This window comes from Drosophila grimshawi, unplaced genomic scaffold (assembly GCF_018153295.1).
Source record: "Drosophila grimshawi isolate 15287-2541.00 unplaced genomic scaffold, ASM1815329v1 contig_1377, whole genome shotgun sequence".
In the NCBI taxonomy this organism is placed as follows: domain Eukaryota; kingdom Metazoa; phylum Arthropoda; class Insecta; order Diptera; family Drosophilidae; genus Drosophila; species Drosophila grimshawi.
In genome coordinates this window covers 9,579,114-9,601,721 of record NW_025062900.1, presented here as the reverse complement: position 1 = coordinate 9,601,721, position 22,608 = coordinate 9,579,114, and the positions used below count along the sequence as shown (strand labels likewise).

General features: G+C 38.9%; 3 protein-coding genes and 1 non-coding gene across 7 annotated transcripts in view; 2 read left to right on the top strand and 2 right to left on the bottom strand.

Moving 5' to 3' along the window:
* The window catches only part of LOC6562687 (semaphorin-1A), a 144,577-nt gene that overhangs the window by 49,391 nt on the left and 72,578 nt on the right, over positions 1 to 22,608 (top strand). The gene's annotated exons all lie outside the window — the stretch shown is intronic.
* LOC116805235 (C-type lectin domain family 3 member A-like) lies at positions 12,879 to 13,798 on the bottom strand. Its single transcript, XM_032735836.1, has 2 exons — positions 13,704 to 13,798; positions 12,879 to 13,643 (listed from the first exon to the last, which is right to left on the bottom strand). Exons 1-2 carry the CDS (start codon positions 13,779 to 13,781, stop codon positions 12,885 to 12,887), a joined length of 837 nt encoding a protein of 278 aa, XP_032591727.1. The 5' UTR covers positions 13,782 to 13,798; the 3' UTR covers positions 12,879 to 12,884.
* Positions 15,585 to 18,169, bottom strand: LOC6561680 (larval serum protein 1 gamma chain). The gene is made up of 2 exons (XM_001988606.2): positions 17,880 to 18,169; positions 15,585 to 17,809 (listed from the first exon to the last, which is right to left on the bottom strand). The coding sequence occupies exons 1-2, from the start codon at positions 18,087 to 18,089 to the stop codon at positions 15,695 to 15,697; spliced, it is 2,325 nt and encodes a 774-aa protein (XP_001988642.1). The 5' UTR covers positions 18,090 to 18,169; the 3' UTR covers positions 15,585 to 15,694.
* Positions 22,045 to 22,127, top strand: Trnal-cag. Its single transcript has one exon. It is a non-coding gene; the product is annotated as a tRNA-Leu (tRNA).

The window sequence follows — 22,608 nt, the reverse complement described above, 5'->3', positions numbered from 1 at the left end:
GTTGATTTGCAGTGTTTTTTTTTACTGCTGTTGCAACAGCAGTAGAGAATTATTGTAGATATTTTGCAACTTATTGTGCACAAGTTTCTTATTTATTTCTTGACTGACACTGAAACGGAGACTGTGACTGCTGCACGTTTAATATTTATTTCATGTTTTAATATTTGACATGATTGCAAAACAGTTGCGCTTTGTTTTGTGGCGCGTCTCCACTCTGCCTTCCTTTCCGTTGGCATGTTATGCTAAAACGTTTTTATCCCAGATTATTGCCGGCTTTATTTTAGCATCCAGCGGCCAAATAAGTTTTTGCCATTGCGATTTACACGGTTGGCATTTGGTATCGAATCAGTTTGCAGGACTTGAAAAAAACGGAAATGGCAAAATGTTATCTGCCCGTCAAATGAACGACACTTATTGGATTTGGTTGGTAATTTAAAAACTCAATAAATGTCGCTTTAATTGATTGAAATAACAATAAGAGTGGCAATTAAAAATATTTATAAATACACTAATGCATTGGTATTAATCATCTGTTAAAGGTTGCGGTTTTCTTTAATTTAATTAATTGAATCAATACTATTCCAGTCAGCTTTGAAAGTTTGCTAAATTTTGAAGAAATATTTGTCTAAGAAGTTTTTAAAAATTCTTGAATATTTGTGGGAATTAAATGAAAACTTCGGCTTTGCAACAAATCACTGTACAATTTTTTATTTCAGCGCTTAGAACAAGTTTAAGGTGGAATTCTCATTATGGCATAAATAAAATTTTTCATCTAAAAAGTGTTTTTATTTCATCCACTATGTATGAGATATGAACTGAAAAATGAGTTTTCTTCGAAGCACTCAACCCTCTACAGCTTTCATCTGCTTCGCACACATTTCAATCATACAAAAAAGAATGAAACAAGAGAAAAAAGTAAGTCGGCTATAGTCAAGTGAGCTCGACTACGAGATACCCTCAATCATTTGTTAAATATAATCAAAGTTTTACAGGCTAATTTATCTTGAAAAAACTTTGCCTTTTTCGATATTCGCGGGACAGTTTTCCCGATAAAAATAATATAAACTTTAGTTACGCGTGACAATTTGGTATTCTTTTCCAAATTTGACTTAGTTTTTGATACTGATCAAGAAAATATATGCTTTAGGAGCTCGGTCCTTCTGTATGTTACATACAATTGCACAAAACCATTATATCCGGTACTGGCTATAAAAAAGGAGTCCAACTTAATGCAACGGCAGACGTTGGCTATCAAATCAGCGCGCAATGCCGCAAAGTATGCAATTTAAAAATTTCGTTGAAATATTTTTTGGCAACGCATCGTTGTGGATGCTGCCGGCACTTGAGAACTATCCGAGAGTTCGGGAGAAGCAACTGCTTCTCAGTTGAGCTTCAGCTTCAGCTTCAGCTACAGCTTCGACACGAACTGATTTATAAAGTTTACAAATGCGTGGCAAAAACCCCGTGACTTGACTTGACTCACACACGGGCGGACTGTGGAACGGAGGGACTGATGGACTGACTGACTCAGTGACTGAGTGAAGCAGCGTACGCTACGTACGTACGCTGCTTGCTGAAAAACGTTTGCCACTTAACACGTACGCCGCATATTTTGGCACGCCTCACCCCAACACAACCCAACCCAACCCATCCCACCTCATTTCTTTTTTGTTTTACACTACAAAATTTTTGCTGATTTGGCAGTTTTTCAGAGTGCGAGAGAGATAGAGAGAATGAGAGAGATGCCGCATAGAAAAGTTTATACGCCACACAGATGCCAAGCCATGTGCTTTGTTTGGCTGATCCTTGAATAATCAACAACAGCAGCAGCCATCCAGGCAGCCATCCAGCAACAGACAAACAGCCAAAGAGCCAACAGCCTGGCTAAAAAAATGAGTCGAGCGTAGCCAACGTACGTTGTTCAAATATTAATGTTGACCCTCGACTGCTCGTTAGCCTGGCCAACTGACTGCTGCCTGCTGCCTGCTTGATTCTGTTTCACTCTGCGGCTGCTTGATGTGCTGCAAATACACAAGTCCCTCCAGAATGCATCTGTTTCATGTGTGTGTGTATGTATGTGTGTGTGTGTGCTTGTGTGTTTGTGTCCTGTGGCCGCCGTTTCTCATCAGGATCGCAGCTGAGCTTCAGTGCGCCAAATCAGGCCAAGCACAGACCAATCAAAGCAAGCCAGTTTCTGACCACGCCCAGGCACATGTCCAAGACAAAGTTTGTTCAGCTTGTGACATTAGCTTGGCAAAGTTCTGAAAGTCAACCGATCCTGAGACCACATGCTGGTATTTAACATTAATTTGTAATAGAAAACGATGCTTCTAAATTAAATGCAGTATTAACACTGAAGCCAAACTATGACCTTATTGGTCAAATACAAAAATTTAACATAGCTGCACAATAGTGATCAAATAAATAATATAATTATCTATTTAATATACTGCGAATGCTTTACTTGAATTGAGTTGTAAACCTTTTGTTTACTCGCTCTTTGTAAATCGAACCTAATTTAATGCAAATAGAATTTGAATGCTGCCCATATTGGATTTGTTATTTATAATCGGCCTAAAGGCATTGCTTATTATGTTTATTAACAATTGTAATCGTAATCAAATTTCTGCTTTTCTCTTATCGTTGCAGGTATGTGTGTAAATATGTCACAAATCTGAAAGGCACAATCAATTATGGGCCGCTCCGAAATTGAGTAAGAAATTAAATTAGAAACACAATAACCGAAAGGGCAGGAGGGGAAGGGCATGGCGGGGAAGAGGCTGGCGCTTGAGGCAAGTCTTCAATAAGGCGGCCAATAAGAATTGCCATTGTTACAACTTTAATTAATGGCTATTAAGCACAAAATGCCATTCCATTTTGTACGGCTGTAGACAGGCTGGCGTCTGGCGGCTGCCATCGGATATGGTCATGAACCCCGGAACCATACCCGGCAATTATGCAGTACTCACACACATATATATATGTATATACATATATATATTACACACACATTCCAACAAGTACAGGCCAGACAAAGCCAATTGCTGGCTATTTACGAGCACAGCTCGGGGAACAAAATGTTGCTGCGGGTGTTTTCTGCTTTAATAAGCAATTTTTAATTTGCAATTACTCGAGCATTATATACAGTAAGAGCCACACAGAGAAACAGACAGCGAGCAAGAGAGAGAGAGAGAGAGAGAGAAAGTGTGAGTAGTACGACTGTTGCACTGAAATTACTTTTAATCAAAATGCGCATGCAAACATATTACGCATACGAGGCGTTGCACAAGCAACCGCCACGCAGATTGCGTTCAGCCACAAATGCCAATCAATGCACATACCTATGCACACTAAAACACACACACACACACACACACAAACACGCGTCCACACATATTTGCACTGCGAAAAATTATATTTTCGAAACTGATACTGAGACTTGCTTTTGTTCTGCAATTGAACTTGGAAACTATATTTGCTTTCTAGGCAGTCATTTTATATTGACACAGTAAATCTTTTCTTGTTTTTTCATATTTGAGTTATATTTTCATTATTTCTCTTGCTTAAATTTAATAAAAGTAGCTATCTTATGCGCTCAGTGTATCTGTACACGCATCTATATGTTTAGGTATATAGGTTTAATAACTTTGCTTATTACTTTGCCCCCGGTATCCAGTTGCATGCAATACCCCTCCACACAGAACCTCCACTCTCGCCCTGGTCCTGGCCTTGTTTAGCGTCATTTCAGTTAAGTCGACATGGTGGTCATTAGGGAGGTTTTGGTGTATGTTAATCACATTACCGCAAAACGTTATGATGCTTGGAGGATAAGGTCCTTTGCTCATCATCGACGCGTTTGCATTCACTGCTCAAGTAACAATAACAATTATTTTCACCACATATGTATGTGTATGTGTGTGTGTGTGTGTGTGTGTGTGTCCCATTGAAATTGTAAACCGCAATTTGGTTGCCAGCCTCGAGAAGGACTAGCTGGAAATGCAAACAGAAACTGAGCTCTGGGCTTAACAGCCTGCATTTAGCCTGCATGCACTTGACTTGAGGCCAACTCGTGTACACCACTGCGTATACGCATAATTTTGGTGTCCGCTGTAAGCCGTTTGTGGAACACAATGCCAACAATAGTGAGCCGCCCACTGAGCGCCCTTCCCCACCATTACTAAGAACAAAGACTGAGCTAAGCATGACTCAAACCTCGCATTTTCGAGGCACGGCAGCTCGTCCCCAAAGGCAAAAAGTTTTTCGAACGCTATTTTGGGGCGCTCTTAGTATGATCTGAAACGCATACACAAAAGTTACTCACACACACACACACACACATATACATGGGGCATTCTCATAATTGCCGGAAAGTTACATTTCCTGCGTGTAACTGTGCACTGAACAAAATTCGATTTGTCGTCCAGAAATATATAGATAGCCTTAGCTTGAATCATATTTTTCAATATTATACACATATTTAAATATGTGATAATCGATTTAATACGTCCTTAAAGACTTATTTCCATTTGAATGTTAATGTTATTTGATTGATTCTTAGGTTTTTACATCTATTTAAGTTCGCCATCAAAACATGTAGTCAACATATATAGCAAAGCATGCCATGCCATCCCTTAGCCACCCAGTACAGATTCTTTCATGTTATACAGACACATGTACATATGTGTGTGTAGATGCAATAGGCTTTGATTTTCTTTACGTGTATCACGTACGATTGGCAAAATGCGATGCGCTCTCATTGAAGTAACAAAACATCAAAATCGATCGATACAAATTACAAAACCAACGTCAGCAGGTTTCTCGTTTAGGGATGTTGTTGTCTGTCCCTGTGGTGGTGGTGGTGGAAGTGCTGGTGGTCTTGGGGTATACTGCTGCTGTTGATAATGGTGGTGGTGGTGCTGCTGTAGCTATTGCTGTTGCTGTTGCTATCTGGGCGGAGAGCTATCCCGCAATTCCCGTCACATGGGCACTGAGCCAACCCTCTGGTGCATAGTTCCGCATTGACGACGATGCCGACAGCGACTGTAGACGACTACCAACTAGGACGACTGGCATTTTGTGTTCATCCTGCTCGTCCTGTGCCGTTTGTGTCCTTTGTGCCGTTTGTGTTTTACCTCCACTTCAATCATAACTGCGTTCAATTGTTGTTTTTATTACCACATTTCTTTCACCTTGTGAACCTAACCGCTCGCCAGTAACATGCTCTGCGGCTGGGAAAATTGGTTGGCTTTTCCGCTCTCCCTCAATCTCTTCCTCTCCTGCTCGCTCTTGAGCTGTTAGCTGCTGTTTCTGTTTCTTTTATGGTTTCGTGCAAGCAACAACCGTTACATGTGCTTATCTGGCGGCAGCTCTCTCTTCTGCTCACCTCATCACACACACACACATGCACACACACACACACACAACCATGCACACACACCACACACATTTTCCATTCATTTCCTACCCGATTTTCCGCTTGAGCAGCCGAAGAGGCGGCTGTGTGCTTTCGAGTTCAACAATTGCGCTTAATATAAATTAATAATGCAGCAATTGCAGTTTTTGTTGCTGTTGTCCGCGTGGCATCGTTGATTTCATTAAATATTTGTAGACCGCTCGCTGTTATCAGATGTTTTTTTTTCTTTTTTTTTTGTTTTCTTGAAATTGTTCTGCATCACTCAGAACCAGCAACAGCAGCAGCAACAGCTTTCTGCTTTTATTGCGTTAGCCGCTCGCTTTTATGACAACGGGTAGCCCAGACACATAGACTCAAGCACATCAGGTTTGACTTGATCCCTGCGATTACTTGCTTCTTTTTGACCCCTAACAAATGCATTCGGCATACCGAGCACGCATCCAAACATTTGCTTCCACTTTTACGAGCGACCTAAAACAATACCCTTCAATTGAAGTCTTTTTACAGCTTTCCATTGGGTTTTCTCTCACGAAATGTGTCACAATCGGTTCAACATCGATTTCTCGTTTCTCGATTTCTTAGTGTCCACAATGAAGAGTATTAGGCAGTCGGTTATTTTGGATATCGGCGTTGTTCATGGTCGTTTCTTCTTGTTCTTGATGATTCTTGCCTGTTTTAACAACATGTTTTTGGCCATGTGGGTTGGCTTGTAGTACGTGTTTCGCGTTTGAATTGCCACACTAGCCAATAATATAATTATGAGAGCCTGACAAAGCCAGTTTTCGTTTGAGTTGCCATCCACATCATGTATGCTATAGTTAAACATGACTTATTCAGTTTTTGGGGCAATATAACATAAGTAGCAAATAGCTAAAGCAATCAAGATGAGAGTACGTTTTGGGCTATAACTTTGGAATTTCTTACACAATCATTATGAAATTAATGCAGTTCATCAATAGTATGTCATTATATAGTTTATAGTAACTGGAAAGTCAAGCCTTTAAAATGTAAGCATTTACGGCTATCGTAAATTGATGCGGAGTTAATTATGGATGAAATAAAGTACTTTTGCACAGCTTATATGGATAAACATCCATTTATAATGTGTTCAAGCCATAAATAAAACCCCAAGAAGATTATTATTATTATTATTATATACTTAAGCTTTTGTATATTTCATGTTCAACACAAGCTTTTTTTCAGAACTAAACTAATTGCGCCGAAGGCAATGCACTTTCCAATCAATTCGCTTCGATTTCGTATCTCTTCCTTCAACTGCTGTCGTGCAGCTCATTAAAACTTAATTTTCCCCAACGGCTCAGCAATTCGGTCATTTCAATTAGTAGCATAGTTGTGCGCTCCAGTTATGAAACTTAACTTTGATGGAAAAATATGTATATCATGCTGATTTTTGGTGTTTCATTTCTCAGATTTTTGTCTATCAAAAAGTCATTACTAAGCAGAAAACTGGAGCATAATGAGAGTTGGGGCTCATTACGCGGCAATTTCGGGCTTCTGGTGAAACTGTGCCGCACTCCGCACCCAAAAAATATCAATATTAATTAGTATGTATTACGTGACAATCTGCCTGTTGGTTTTTGTTGGTCCTAGTTTCACTTGTAGACGTGGACCATGTCCCCAGTCTGATTTGCTGGTCGGCAATTTTGCGATTCATCAAGACGCGGAAAGCTACGCTTAATTGTTTTCGATTTTCTACTATGCTCTGGATTGCTATGGTGTTCCTAAAGGAATTGGGGTAACTGCGTTGGTTGGGGTAACTAAATCAACTAACCCACACTGGTCGGATTAACAAAGTGATTGGCAACGACATTAACATTTTCATCAGGCGCACAGTGAATGAGTCTGAGAAATTGTGAGAGCGGGGCGAGAGAAATGAAAAGAAAGGGAGACAAAAAAGGAGAGTACGAGTTGACGGCCGTAATCCATCATCATTGCCACGAATGGAAAGGCTTTGAATTTTTATTATTATTATGCGTGGAATTGTGTGCGTGTGTGTGGACGGGCAACAATGGCGCCAAAGTTGGAAAATGGGGAAAAGTACTATCAGCGATTTCGCTGTGTTAGCCATTTAGCGCAACTCATGGCGCACGTTTCTCATTAGTCTCTCAGTTCAACTCGGCACCTAGTGTCCTTTTCTATGTCCTTTGCACGGTGGGGCGGAAATAGAGTTGACATGCTCTGACAGCCAACAAAATATCTATACCTCTTTTTTCCACGTTCATTTTTTTTTCGACATAAAGCTGAGCCTATAATAGACTATTATGTTGTCCATGTCCGAGACATAGTCCATCGCAATTGAATATATTATTGATGCCTTGATATAATGAGCTTATAGTAATTGTAATGCTGTACAGGGCATTTCCCGTAAGGGCGATTTTTTATTTAGTTCAGCAGTCTTACTTGTGTTCAAGCTTTCATTCTGACTTTACTAAGTACAAAGAATATTACGTGCCATATTTTTAAATAAAAGATTGAAGTACCTTTAAAAATGTTCGCAATTTTAATAAATATAGTATGCATCAACTGCTCATTTATCAAATGCATTTTTGTTTACACTTAAATAAAATGAAAGAACCCTATAAAATGAAAGTCATAAAAGCGAAAGCACATCAACAAATCCTCAGTCTGGAATTAAAAATTAATCAGATTAGTGTGACTATTTTTAGCTTTAGTACTAATGTGGAGGAAGTCATGTGTTTTATTAATCAAAATTAATATTCACGCTTTTGTTACATTGTTTTTCATGCTTTCATTTATAATTTGTACTTTGAACAAAACTAAGAAGGCAGATGCTATAAATATTTATCAAATTCATTATTAAGCACTTTTGCAGCGTCACCTTTACTGATTCAAATTAGTGTTGCATGTTGTTTGCATGCTTCAGGTTAATATTAAACTTTTTATACAGCATGAATTAGTGGCGAGTCCATTGTCGGGGCTGGGCCCTGTTTAGCGGGTGGCTAAGTGGCGATAATCATGACTGACTTTTACAACGCCCGTCTGCCAGCGGCAAATACTCGTGTACAACTCTATGGACACTCCTCTGCCACCTCGCCCCATTTACACTCACCCATTCACTCTCCTTTTGGCTGACTGCGAACACGTTTAATCTGCTTGCCACAGATTTCTATCACTGTCATTGCTGTTGTTGTTGTTGCTGTTGCTGTTGCTGTCGCTGTTGCTGCTGCTGCTGACATCGTCGCCGCCAACAGCGTGTTGCCATTGTCAGGCTGGGGCCCGTTGTCGATAGGGCTCTTGGTTTGGGCATGGATCTGGGCTTAGGTTTTGGGAGTATTGCTTTTTCCTTTGGATTAACATCAGCGCAATGTCGCTGCGCCCTGGCGCGCCGCCTTTTTTTAATGATACACAATTAGTGCGATGATAAATGGTCTGTCAAATGCAGCATTAATGCCTGACAACAACAAGAACAACCAGGAATCGACTTTCCACTGTTTTTTCTTTTTATTTTTTTCTTCACTTCTCTTTTCCATCTGTGACTCTTTTTGCCAACTGGCTCTTTGTTATAGTTCACTCATTGATATCATCAGTTTTTGTATAGTGAAATATCCACAACAGAGCAGAGAGGCACATGGACAGCGTGGGTCGCTTGCTGGCAAAAACTAATGATGGTAACGCTTCAGATATTGGATATTAATTGTTGCAAATAACAAGGTGGAGGCTTTGAGGGGAGCCTGCCACTTTGCTCGGCGACGAAATCAATTAAAATGACTGAAATAAATTGTAGACACAAAGTACATAGCCAAGACAAGACAAGACATGCCCAGCTGGATAAGCTCAACTAAGTCGTCCAGCAGTTTTGTCTGAGCGGGCATTAGGGAACTATTTCTGATTAGCCTCGTTGCCATGGCCCAATCCACTAAACCCCCAACAGGCCATAAAATATGGCATGCTGTGCAGCTCCGGTTAAGTAATTGTAATAGATACGTGTATATATACTTGTATATTTCGTATATTCCGTGCCTAAAGTTGAGTTCTTATTCACAGAACACATTTAGCTGAAATGCTGAAATGCGCAATGTCAACTTTAACAACGGCATACAACTTGGTTGATTGACTTTAATGGATGATGTCCGGCGCATATGTGTACAATGATATTGATATTGGCATTGATCCGATAGTTGGTTAGAAGCCGAATTCAATAGAGGTCACATAAGCCCTGAACTTGAATGAGTGCCTGCGGTTGGTTAATTGGAAGCTTTGAAATTTAACACTTTTTACTACATTTAAGTTGAACCTGCTGATTTTATTGAGACAATTTTAATGAATTCCTAGTTTAAGTTGTAAGGACATTACATTATTTTTCAAAAGCATATTCTTGATTTAAATTCCATGGCTTCATAAGAACAATCACTCATTTCTGCCCGTCCTATTGGGCACAATTTTTTTTCGATATTCTTACTTACATTCACTTCAAAGCTTAAAGATATACTTGTTTGTGTTAAAGTCGGTCAAAGTGCTAGGAAACCGGCAAAATCATCGCAATCGCAAATTGATAAAACCACATATCACTGTAAATTTTTAAAGTTAACTTCTAAATAGTGGAATAGACAATAGGAAAAATAATTCAATCATATTTTAAATCATTCATCTTAAAATTCACATATGAAATTTTCAAGAACATTGCAAGGAAAATCATTCATTTCCATATCAGGCTTTAGTAGAACACAATCCTCATTAAAAAAATTGTTCGGTTCAGTTTTACTAAAATGCAAAAAGGGTGCCTTACTGTTGGTTGTGTGCGATAGAAATTCGCCTTCCTGGCTGATATCATTGATGTCGGTCCAATAGTTTACCCCAGATTTCAGCCTGGACGCTAAGGCATCCAACTCATTCTGATTTTGTAGGCTGATCAAATGGCCACCAAGTATATTGCATTTTTCCACAGCTGCATGCCAACTCATCTTGACCTCGTTTTCTATAAAATAGTATTTTGTTTCTATCTTTTCAATTAATTTTATGTTCGATACTGAAGCTTTGCATGCAGCAACCTCTGTCTGCAGGCTCGACAGCTGATTCTCAATATTTTGCCATCTTTTTTCGGAATCCGCTTTCTCCTTTTCCTTATGAGTATTGATTTTTCTCTGCAATAAAGACGAGTGTTCATTATTACTCTCTTAGTTAAAGGTTACTATTTTTTTTTGTTAAATTACCAGTTCATTATCGATATTTTGCAGTTTATCTTGTAAATCCAATTTCTCTTTATCGTCATGACCATTCATTTGTTTCTGCAATAGAGCCGTGAGCTCTAAAACCGGCTTCACTACTTTACTTTCAAGTGCAGCAACCTTTTCCTCTAGAATCAACAAATGGCTCTCAATATTTTCCCACTTTTTTTGGGAATCAGTTTTCTCTATGCTCTGATGGATATTGACTCTCTTCTGCGATGCGCACGAATGCTCCAAAAGGGGCTTCACAATATCGAAGCAGTATCTGCCGCAAGTATTTTCCAGATGCCTTGATCCCTTGGCAGTCTATAAATATATTTTTTACTATATATTTTGCTTGTTCATTTATTATAGGGATAATCTTACAGAACTGACACCCAATAAAGGCGGCACTGAGATTAAAAGTGTTATTAAAATTATTCCCATCGCACTTAACAATTCCATTGCGTAGCCAAAAGAGAACTGAACAAGCAGCAGCTGTGCTTCATCTCTTTATAGAAAACAGCATCATATCAGTCAATTCAAAAAAATGATCATTAATTTTTCACTTTCAATGTTAACGATGCCTAACCTTAAGGCTATTCCAAATAAGGATCAACGGAATTCTTAGATCATCTTTATTGAAATGTTATCATGTAGTCATTTTTTTATTTGCCCAGACATTGAGATGAAACTATGTAGCTAAGATGGTAAAACTTAATTAAAAAATAATCAACATTGGGCTGCTATATCATATAGTTGTAATAGGAAGAATCGGTCATTATGAATCGTTTGTTTGTACGGAAGTCAGTATATCTAGTCATAGGCCACAACAATTGAGAAAATCCGCTTTTCTGCGAAGCTGTGTTGAGCTAAAAAAATATCAATCTATATCAATCTATTGTTGTTGCTGAAACAAGGTTAGTATCGCCACACACAACAATAATTATTATTATTAATAAATGTTGTTTATGGGCATTCTGCAGCGCCCCATTATCAGCGAATCAGTGATTTCAGTTCTGGCCTGTGAATAAATATAATTTTGTATACTCTTCAGAACCTGCGCCGTTTTAAAGCAAGAATTTGCTTCAGGTATATAAGCTCACTCGACTACAGCATTTTTTCTTATTCTTAACTGCTTATCTCTAACGTATCCAGAACAGAATATTTTGATTATCATTAATCGAATGAGCAGAGCTCTCTCTCTCTCTCTCGCTCTCTCGCACATAGTAAACAGCATTAAGCTCATAAACCAAGAAGGCTGCCCACCAAAATCCAGCTAATACCGAACCAGATTCAATTGTGCAGTTGCCAGTCAGCTGCAGCTGCAAATGCAAATTCGACTGAGAATGCAGAGGCAGATGCGATGGACAGCAGTAATCGCGACTGCTGGCATAACTGTGAATTATCATTGCCAAATCAGGCTGCCAAATCGGCTCAGATAACGCGCTGTGGCAATGGGGCATATTTGTGTGTGTCTATCCTCTATGATTCAATTCGCAGATGGGCGAACACATCAAAAACCACATAACTTCATTGACTTAGTGTATGTGTAATGTGTATGTATGTACATGAGTGTATGTGTGTGCGTGCGTTTATATATCGAATAACGCACCCGCATTGTTATCGATTTTCCAGAATGGTATGTGGGGCTAGTTTGCTGTTTAAGATTTGAGCGGCCCCCTTTCGAGCCGAGGCGCACTTAACATTTTGAACTTTGTTATTAGTTTTTGCGGTTAATTTGACACATTAATCGGCGAAAAAGATAGAGGGTGAAGGGCCGATAGAGAGAGGAACTACGACTGTCGCAGGATCAAATAGTCTCTTTTTTTAAAAAAAATTTCTCCACTTCTCTTTTCCATTTGTGACTCTTTTTGCCAACTGGCTCTTTGTTATAGTTCACTCATTGATATCATCAGTTTTTGTATAGTGAAATATCCGCAACAGAGCAGAGAGGCACATGGACAGCGTGGGTCGCTTGCTGGCAAAAACTAATGATGATAACGCTTCAGATATTGGATATTAATTGTTGCAAATAACAAGGTGGAGGCTTTGAGGGGAGCCTGCCACTTTGCTCGGCGACGAAATCAATTAAAATGACTGAAATAAATTGTAGACACAAAGTACATAGCCAAGACAAGACAAGACATGCCCAGCTGGATAAGCTCAACTAAGTCGTCCAGCAGTTTTGTCTGAGCGGGCATTAAGGAACTATTTATTTTTAATTAATTTTAAAGTTACTATTGGAATAAAAAACAGGAAAAATAATTCAAGCATATTTTAAATCATTCATCTTTCAATTCACATATGAAATTTTCAAGAACATTGCAAGGAAAATCATTCATTTCCATATCAGGCTTTAGTAGAACACAATCCTCATTAAAAAAATTGTTCGGTTCAGTTTTACTAAAATGCAAAAAGGGTGCCTTACTGTTGGTTGTGTGCGATAGAAATTCGCCTTCCTGGCTGATATCATTGATGTCGGTCCAATAGTTTACCCCAGATCTCAGCCTGGACGCTAAGGCATCCAACTCATTCCGATTTTGTAGGCTGATCAAATGACCACCAAATAGATTGCATCTCTCCCCAGCTGCATGCCAACTCATCTTGACCTCGTTTTCTATAAAATAGTATTTCGTTCCTATCTTTTCAAATAATTTTATGTTCGGTACTGAAGCATTTAACTTGCATGCAGCAACCGCTGTCTGCAGGCTCGACAGCTGATTCTCAATATTTTGCCATCTTTTTTCGGAATCCGCTTTCTCCTTCTCTTTATCGTCCTGACCATTCAGTTGTTTCTGCAATAGAGCCGTGAGCTCTAAAACCGGCTTCACTACTTTACTTTCAAGTGCAGCAACCTTTTCCTCTAGAATCAACAAATGGCTCTCAATATTTTCCCACTTTTTTTGGGAATCAGTTTTCTCTATGCTCTGATGGATATTGACTCTCTTCTGCGATGCGCACGAATGCTCCAAAAGGGGCTTCACAATATCGAAGCAGTATCTGCCGCAAGTATTTTCCAGATGCCTTGATCCCTCGGCAGTCTATAAATATATTTTTTACTATATATTTTGCTTGTTAATTTATTCTAGAGATAATCTTACAGAACTGACACCCAATAAAGGCGGCACTGAGATTAAAAGTGTTATTAAAATTATTCCCATCGCACTTAACAATTCCATTGCGTAGCCAAAAGAGAACTGAACAAGCAGCAGCTGTGCTTCATCTCTTTATAGAAAACAGCATCATATCAGTCAATCCAAAAGAATGATCATTAATTTTTCACTTTCAATGTTAACGATGCCTAACCTTAAGGCTATTCCAAAGAAGAATCAACGGAGTTCTTAGATGATCTTTATTGAAATGCTATCAAGTAGTCATTTTTTTATTTGCCCAGACATTGAGATGAAACTATGTAGCTAAGAAGCTAAAACTTAATCAAAACAATGGGCTGCTATATCATATAGTTGTAATAGGAAGAATCGGTCATTATGAATCGTTTGTTTGTACGGAAGTCAGTCTGTCTACTCGGTCACGGATACCTTGGCTTTATATTGATCGTGGATTTCTGCAAACTCATAGAATAATCATTGGAGAAAATCGTAAATTCATATATATTACATACATGCTAAATATGGGCATACTACATGCATTCTACATACATACTAAATACATTTTACATACATAGGATACACAATCGTATATTGAGTGTATACGCATTTTTTGTAGTTTTGGTTTGTATATTTAAGACGACTTATGATAGACTCGGCTGTAGGGTATCTCCTTGTTATCATTACTTGATATTTCTTTTGCGTTATCAAGCAACATAATTCTGAAAACAACAATGATTTTCATCTGCTCTGATCGCCGTCACAGTTGATGAAGAACAAGTAAGTCATAGGCCACAACAATTGGGAAAATCCGCTTTTCTGCGAAGCTGTGTTGAGCTCAAAAAATATCAATCTATACAGTTAATTGTTGTTGCTGAAACAAAACACACACAACAATAATTATTATAATTAATAAATGTTGTTTATGGGCATTCTGCAGCGCCCCATTATCAGCGAATCAGTGATTTCAGTTCTGGCCTGTGAATAAATACAATTTTGTATACTCTTCAGAACCTGCGCCGTTTAAAAGCAAAAACTTGCTACACATGAGTGTGTGCGTGTGTGTGTGTGTATATATCGAATAACGCACCCGCATTGTTATCGATTTTCCAGAATGGTATGTGGGGCTAGTTTGATGTTTAAGATTTGAGCGCCCTCCTTTCGAGCCGAGCCGCACTTAACATTTTGAACTTTGTTATTAGTTTTTGCGGTTAATTTCAATTCAAATGCAATCAGAGCGACGCTTGCCACAGTTTGCGGAACGAATGACACATTAACCGACGAAAAAGATACAGAGTGAAGGGCCGATAGAGAGGGGGACAGCGACTGTCGCAGGATCAAATAGTCTCGTATTTTATATTTTATGTCATTTGGGTTAAGTTAAGCAATTTAAGTGGATTGTGTAAATCAATCAAGTGTAAAGCTGCTAAATTAAAATGATTTCTTAAGATGTTGTCAAGTTTTGCAAACTTTAATTCCAATTAATAAGATGAAAAAACAGCTAGTTGAATTTTTTCTAGAAGAGCCATAAGATAAATGAGTTGGACGCTGATACACTTTTCACAAAATTAAATCAGCATAATACAGCTGAATTTCCACAAAGAAAAGTATACCAGTAACATTTTGATTCTAAAAACGATTTCTTACCATTGAGCTCTCCATGATAGTGTATTTATTTATTTTCCTTTTTCATAAGTTTTTATATATACTCTTGGATGGTCTTCGTTGTTGGCTAAAAATCTGAAAACTTCTTTTTCATAGTGATTATTTGTTCATTGGTTTTTTTCTTAGAAATTTCTGAAATATTTGTTAAATAAAAGTTCAAAATAAGATAATTATATTTATGGTTCTTTATTAAGCTGTGATCATTATCAATTCGTTGTTGTTTTGCTTTGAGCTTGGGTATTTTTTTTTTTTTTCGGATTTTTTGGTAATGCAATTGAATAGATTTCAAGTTACTTAGTTGCTAAGTCGAATGGCGTCGTCTAGAAGTCGAACACTGAGTAGTCAAATGTGCCATAGTCGGTATACTTCTTCTCGAAGTACTTGGCGAAGGTGTCGTGGTAGTAGATCTTGACATCCTTGAAGTAGCCATTGGGTACGAAGAAGCTGTACTCATCGATGGTGCGATCGAAGGGATAGCCGAATGGTTTGCTGTCCACAAAGCGGGTGCCGGAGCCAACACCTGATTCGTAGGTGTAGTCGAAGTTGGAGAACTGCTCGTAGTCCTCAGTGTAGGGCGAGACAAAGAAGTAGAACTGCATGGGCATACCCTCTTCCCAGCCGCGTGGCAGCACCAGACGATCGGGGAAGGCGTTGTGGGGCTCGCTCACATCCAATGGGAATTTGTAGGTGCCCTCGCTGGCAAGCATGACGTACTTGTAGAGTTCGGTGTAGGTGATGCGATCCTTAGCGGTCCAGCTGAAGTCCGAGGAGGTGCGCTTGAAGCTGTTGGTACCGGCAATGAAGGGATAGACAAAGCTATCGATCTGCACAAAGTTCCGGCCGTTGTATTTCAATGGGATGACGCGATCGAACTCATCAAACTTGGGTCCCAGGAAGACGCGGACAACACCCTTCTGTGCCTTGCTAGACTCAATGTTGAAGTCGAAGGTGAAGGGCTTGTGGTTGAGGCGAGCCTGACGGGCCAGCAGAGCCTTGTCCCAGACGAACTTGCCATCGACGAAGGTCATCTTGTCGTTGAGCAGATTGGTGGCATCAAAGTCGACGAAATCGAAGTAGGTGGTCAGCTTGCTAACGGACACATCCTTGATGGTGATGCCATCGTAGAACAGATCCTTCTGGGTGTAGGGTGCAAGGTAGAATTTGAACTTGTAGAAGACATCGGTGAACTTCTTGTAGAAAGTGTAGAAGAAGGGATCACGCATCATGGTCTCGAAGTTGAGGAACACATTAGGGAACACCTCGGAATCGAAGTAGTCAACATCGGCGAAGTACATATGCGACAGCACATAGTAGTAGTTGAAGAAGTACTTGTCGTAGGTATCGACATTGCCCTGCAGATAGTTGCCAATGAATTTGACGGCCTCGGGCTTGTGCAAATCGATGACAACACCATCGGCGGTCTTGTAGTAGCCAGTCTCCAGCACATTGTAGATGCGATCGAAGAAGCTCTGGATCTGGTAGAGCATATCGAATTTGCCGTAGGTCTCGAACTCGAAGTAATTCTTGCGGTAGCTGTAGCCAACGCCGTTGTAGTAGATCAATTGAGGATCATAGCCGTATTCGACCTGTTTGTACCAGAAGAACTCGGGGATCTCACCAAAACCGTTAGCCAATCGTTCCTGATAGTAGCGGGCCAAGATCTGTTGGACATTGTAGATCCAGAATTCGCCGCGACGATCCTTATCCAAACCGAACTGCTTGCCCTCGAGGAAGAAGGCATAGTCCATGTTGAGATAGTACCAGTATGCGTTCCAGCCCAAATCCTCGGTGAAGTAGCTCATCTTGCTCTCAGCGTTGTAGAATTCAATATCGCGAGTGTAGTCAACGGGCATGTAGAACTTGGTCAGTCCCTTCATGAAGTCGGTGTATTTGGGATCCTTGTTGTACTCGACATAGTTCTCGCGCAGGAAGAACTTATCCTCAACGTACCAGTGCTCGCCCAGACCCATCATCTTCCACCACTGCCAGGTCTTCCAGTCCTTGGTATAGAAGTAGAAGTTATCGCTGAATTCGCTAACATCCTTGTACAGGATATCCTTGTATTCCTTCTCGTACATAATCAGCTTGCTCCACACATCAAAGTCGAACTTCTCGGCCTCATAGACGAATTTGCTGTTAAAGAAGTACTGTGGGAAGATCTCATAGATCTGGGGCAGAACGAAGCCCTCGAATTCGGGCTTGTGGATGACAGCCAGGGTCAGAGCGTAGACGAACATGCCCTCATTCACATGGATACGTGCCCAGGCAACGTTCTGGCTGAAGGTTGTCCAGTCCTTGGCGTAGTAGAAGAAGTTGAACAGACCCCATGCCTGCTTGTGATGGGTCTTCACCAGAGCGCCAAAGAATTCACCTTTGGGCAGCAAGGCACCCAGTTTGTAGGACTCCCAGAATTTCTCCATATAGTAGTCGAACTCCTGCAGTGCGGGGCAAACAAGCAATTAGAAACAATGGATTCGATTTTCCATTGTTTTTGAAATCACTCACCGTGTATTGTGCCTTGTCAACGACCAAATTGTGTCCAATCTTGATGTACTCCTCGAACATGAGTGGATCTTCTGCACGGTAAAGGATCTCGCAGAAGAACTTTTGCTTTTGCAAAAATTCTTGATCGGCAACCTTCACAGTTGTTGCATGTGGCACACTAAATGCGGCCACACAGCCCACAAGGGCCAAGAGGACCAATGTCAGTTTCATCCTTGCGTTGGGTTACGATGCTCTTCTTTCTTACTGCTCCGGCTTTGGTATGCTTCAGCTCCAAACACCTAAAGACTGTTGATTTTACTGCGCTGCAGCTCCAGCTTTTATACCCTATTCACCACCGGCAAGCAGCCGATGTCCGGCATTGCACCATATCAGCATTAGACAGCAACAGCAACAGCAGCATCGTCCAAAAATAGCAAAATCATTGCATAATGCTCATTATGTAGTCTTATCTGTCATGTGTGCCACATCACAGGTGTCAGCCTTGGATCAGTGGATCAGGTGAGATAACCCAATTGCAAAGCTCACGCAGTCCAAGCTGTTGTTGCTGCATTTTGTCTCAATGGTCCACAATATTTATGTATTTGACATTCGAAATAATTCGGACGCTGCGCTGTTGATAAGTCGCATATTCTGGATGATTGTTGCTATCTGTTCAAAATACGCTTCGAATAATTATTGCCACATCGAAATTGTATATTTGATCTCAAATTGTATCTATATATATATTTAACTATTTGTACATTGTTTAAGTATATGATGAGGATTCCAATATTTATCACATGCAGCACAAGAATCAACTCACAAGGCAAATCAGATACATTAAGAATATTATATCGAATATGTTGTACCCAATAACTTAATAACTTATACGTACAGCATTGCTTTAAATCAAATGCTAGCTTGTGCAAGATATTAATGTGTGACTATGTCTTATGTGATTCGAGAATATGGTTTTCTTGTTTGTGCAGAAATAGGTGTGTGTACCTATATGTATTTAGCACACCACAAATTGATTCTATACAAGCAGTTGAGCAGCGTGATTAAACTCGCTTTCATGGCATAAAGACGTCTTCAGTTTACGACTCGCAATGCACATATATATATATATATATATATGTGGGGTGTGTTCAATTTACCTCAAATAAAACTCAAATTCAACGAAATTCTCGAAAGAAAAGAAAGAAAGGTAACAAACCAAACGTAGAGGAAAAATCAGCGAGTTGTAAAAAGTCTTCCTCTCTCTCTCTCTCTCTCTCTCTCTCTTTCTGTCTGTCAGGAGTCGGAAACGCACTGAAATAAATGCGCAATTAATTTTCATGCGAAAAACTCGAGCAGAATTTTCATTTCAAGGAAGTAAGCAGCTAATTGTTAGCAACTACATCTTGTACAATTCAATGAGCTAAATATTAGCAAGCTGTCAGGGGTTCTGTGTAGCTTAGAAACAGCGAAATAAACAGAAACACATTTCTTTTTCGCAGTAGAAACCAGTGTGTGCTATATTTTTATATATTTGTCTAAAGTGCTTTGTAAGACTGTACAAAAAGTCAATCAAAAAGCGTATATTATTTATATATATATATATACTTATATTTATTTTTTGGATTTAAGTCAATATGTTGTTATATTAAAAAAAAAAACATATAGAAATATTATTTAATTTGTCGAACTCAATCATAAATGTATTTAAAAAAATCATTTAATACAAAAAATGATGTTTTCCATCAAACATTATATTTTCACACCAAAAACTTGAAACTTCGCTTTTTGTTCTTTTACTGTGTACGCCATGTTTTACTAACAAGTTTTTTGTGAGCCATCGAAATATTGAATGTTTTTTCTTTGCCATTATAACTTCCCCCAGCAAACGGAAAGTTTGCCATACTTTGAATTAGTTGTTTTGTGTGCAATTCTTTAATTTATTTTGCGCTAGCTGCAATGATAGCAAAAAATCAAAATCGCGCAAATGAGCAAAGTTTTCTTCGCCAAAATTTTTGTGCTGTTTTTGTTTTTTTTGATGAAAAGAAAAGCTGCTGAATTTATTGCTTTTGAAATGTGGTTGTGCATAAATGTGCAACGGAAGAATAACAAACTACAACTGCAAACAGCCAGCAGGCAACAGACAACAACAATGCCAACTACTGCAAAAAAAAAAAAAAAAAAAACAAAAAAAAATAGAGTATCTAGGGAAGCAATTTTGTTGGCCATGTAACAGCTGCGGTCTGTGTTGGGTCAGAAGCCGCGAGGCCGCAACGTGAAATGAAATGAAGAAATGAAATGAAATGAAAAATCCGCACATAATTGCAAATGCGTGAGATATTTTCCAAATGGTGAAATTATGAAAATCAAATGAAAATACTTTTGCACCACCATCGCTAACGCATTTCCCTTGGTCTTGCCAACCAACAAAATGTTTTCATTTCGCTTATGGTTCGTTTGCCTTTACCCATGCCTGCTTTTATGTATTCCACTCAGGTTTGGCCCTTAGGGACATTTTGACGCCTCATTGTTGGGATAACTTTTATTTTGATGGCCCAGTAACTTGGGACATTTCCTCAAATTGCCAATTGCAAAATGTGGGCACATCAAAGAAGCTGCTTATAAATAAATAAGTTCTAATCTCACCATTGACCTTCAAACAGTCTCCCAGACAGCCTGATAAGCTCATAGTTTATGTTTGTTCCGATTAATACAAAAGTTTTTAGAAACTTGCCGTTTCCACAGCTGACTCATTTTTTAGTTTTTAGTTTCAATTAATCATCAGGTTTAAACTATTAAACAGATAAGAACTGAAAAAACTGAAAATGCTGTAAGAAGATTATAGTTTAAATATACATTTAAAAATTACTTTTATTCAGTGTACATATTCAAAAAGTTATTTTTAATTTATTATTATTAATGTTGTGACCAAATCAATTTGAATTTGGCAACTCACATATTCATAGCATTTGTAGTGTAAACCTCTTGCGTATACTTAATAAGCAGAAAGTTCTGAAAAAAGGGGAAAAGAAATGCATGTATCTATTTTTGCTTTAAATGGCTTTCAATTGACCAACAAAAAGCGGCTTACAAAAAACAATATCTTTTGTTATTTTGGCCCATATAAATAAATATAAAAAAAAAGAACTTTTGCGCTTTAAGTGTGTGTTCTGTGTGTGTGTGTGTGTCTGACCCACAAACTCGTATTTAATTGAGTTCTGCTCTTTTATGCAATATGGAATATTAATGGTCAGCAACCATATAAATGTATATAATATGAAACTATTAATCAATCTTGCAAACGCTCACATTAAAAACGAGTAGAAAAATTAAAATATAAAAAATCCACTTTCCTATACACTTTATAAATTTAATGGAGTTTACAATAGCAAACAGCAATTATAGTTTAAAACTTTTTTACTGCTTTTCATTTTGCTTGCAGCATGGGCTATATATATGTATATATATATATATATATATACTTAGTATGTTTTTTTATTGAGGCCTTTATGATGTGGGCGTGGTCTGGATAAGATTCACTGAGCCCTAAACATAAAAAGTATACATTAAAACTGCTGTTTGGAGGAGTAGAAAAAAAAATTGCACTACATGACGCTTGGGGGCACAATAGCGCAAAAGTTTCAAGTGGACTCCATGCAGGAGGCCCAGGCTGTGAGCTGGGTTTGGTTTCTGAGTGTGTGTGTGTGTGTGTGTGTGTGTTGCCATCTGTTCAGCGTTGTGGCACATATTCCACTTTTGCCTTTTATTCCATGTTGTTGGCTTAGCTAGCTGTGGCAGCCTGTGGGTCTCTGTTGGACTCCTCTTTCTATTTTTCATTGTTTTAGAACAATGTTTCCCATTTGGTTGAGCGAGCCGGCTTTGATTTTCCATCTGATTCACACACACAAACAACCCCCCTCCTCACCTTTTCCATATATCTTGCAAGTTTTATTGTGTTATTTTAGGCATTTCAAAATCTTTAAAACGCTTAATGGGTTCACCCCAAAAAAAATATAGAAAAGTTCTCAAAAGCTTTAAGCTTTTTTCATATTCAATGACGCAACAGCAGCACATTTGAAATTAATTCTGATTAATGTTGTTGTTGCTGTTGTGGCTTTTGTTGCTGCTGTTGTGGCTTTTGTTGCTGCTGCTTTGATTGTGTGGCATACGTGACGCACGACGTAGAGCAGTCAGGATGGCCGAGTGGTCTAAGGCGCTGCGTTCAGGTCGCAGTCTACTCTGTAGGCGTGGGTTCGAATCCCACTTCTGACAAGAACTTTTCGTTTTTTTTTTTTTCATTTTTGGTAAATTATATTTTGTATGGTTCGGCAAACATTATTGTTACTTACATCAAGACGTCTTGCTGTCTGAAGCATAAAAAAGTTCATAAAAAACAGCAACAAACAATTCTGAACACTTGCCAAATGCAAAACACAAACCGAAACACATCATTTCAAGGCTGTACTTGCTGTTTGTTGTTGTTGTTCTTGTTGTTGTTATGGGCGGTTGGTCGCTGGTTAAGCCCGCTGGCACTTGAAAATGTCTGTGAGCCACTTTTATTTTATTTTATTTTATTTTTTATTTTATTTTTTGAGCACATGGCGACCATTAACAAAGTTTCACTTGAAAATTAAGTTGCTTTTCTGGCTGCTGCTGCTGTGAGAGAATTCAATAAGTTTGCTGTGGGGCATGTAGCTGAGAAAGCGAAATGGAGCCAGAGCAAAAGAGAGACAGAGAGATAGACAGAGAGAGA

Excerpts from the sequence above, each read along its gene's own strand:
- LOC116805235 (XM_032735836.1), bottom strand. The coding sequence starts at position 13,781 with ATGGAATTGTTAAGTGCGATGGGAATAATTTTAATAACACTTTTAATC. Across the intron at positions 13,644-13,703 it reads CTTTATTGGGTGTCAGTTCT|ACTGCCGAGGGATCAAGGCA; the intron begins GTAAGATTATCT and ends ATATATTTATAG.
- LOC6561680 (XM_001988606.2), bottom strand. The coding sequence starts at position 18,089 with ATGAAACTGACATTGGTCCTCTTGGCCCTTGTGGGCTGTGTGGCCGCA. Across the intron at positions 17,810-17,879 it reads TTGACAAGGCACAATACACG|GAGTTCGACTACTATATGGA; the intron begins GTGAGTGATTTC and ends CCCGCACTGCAG.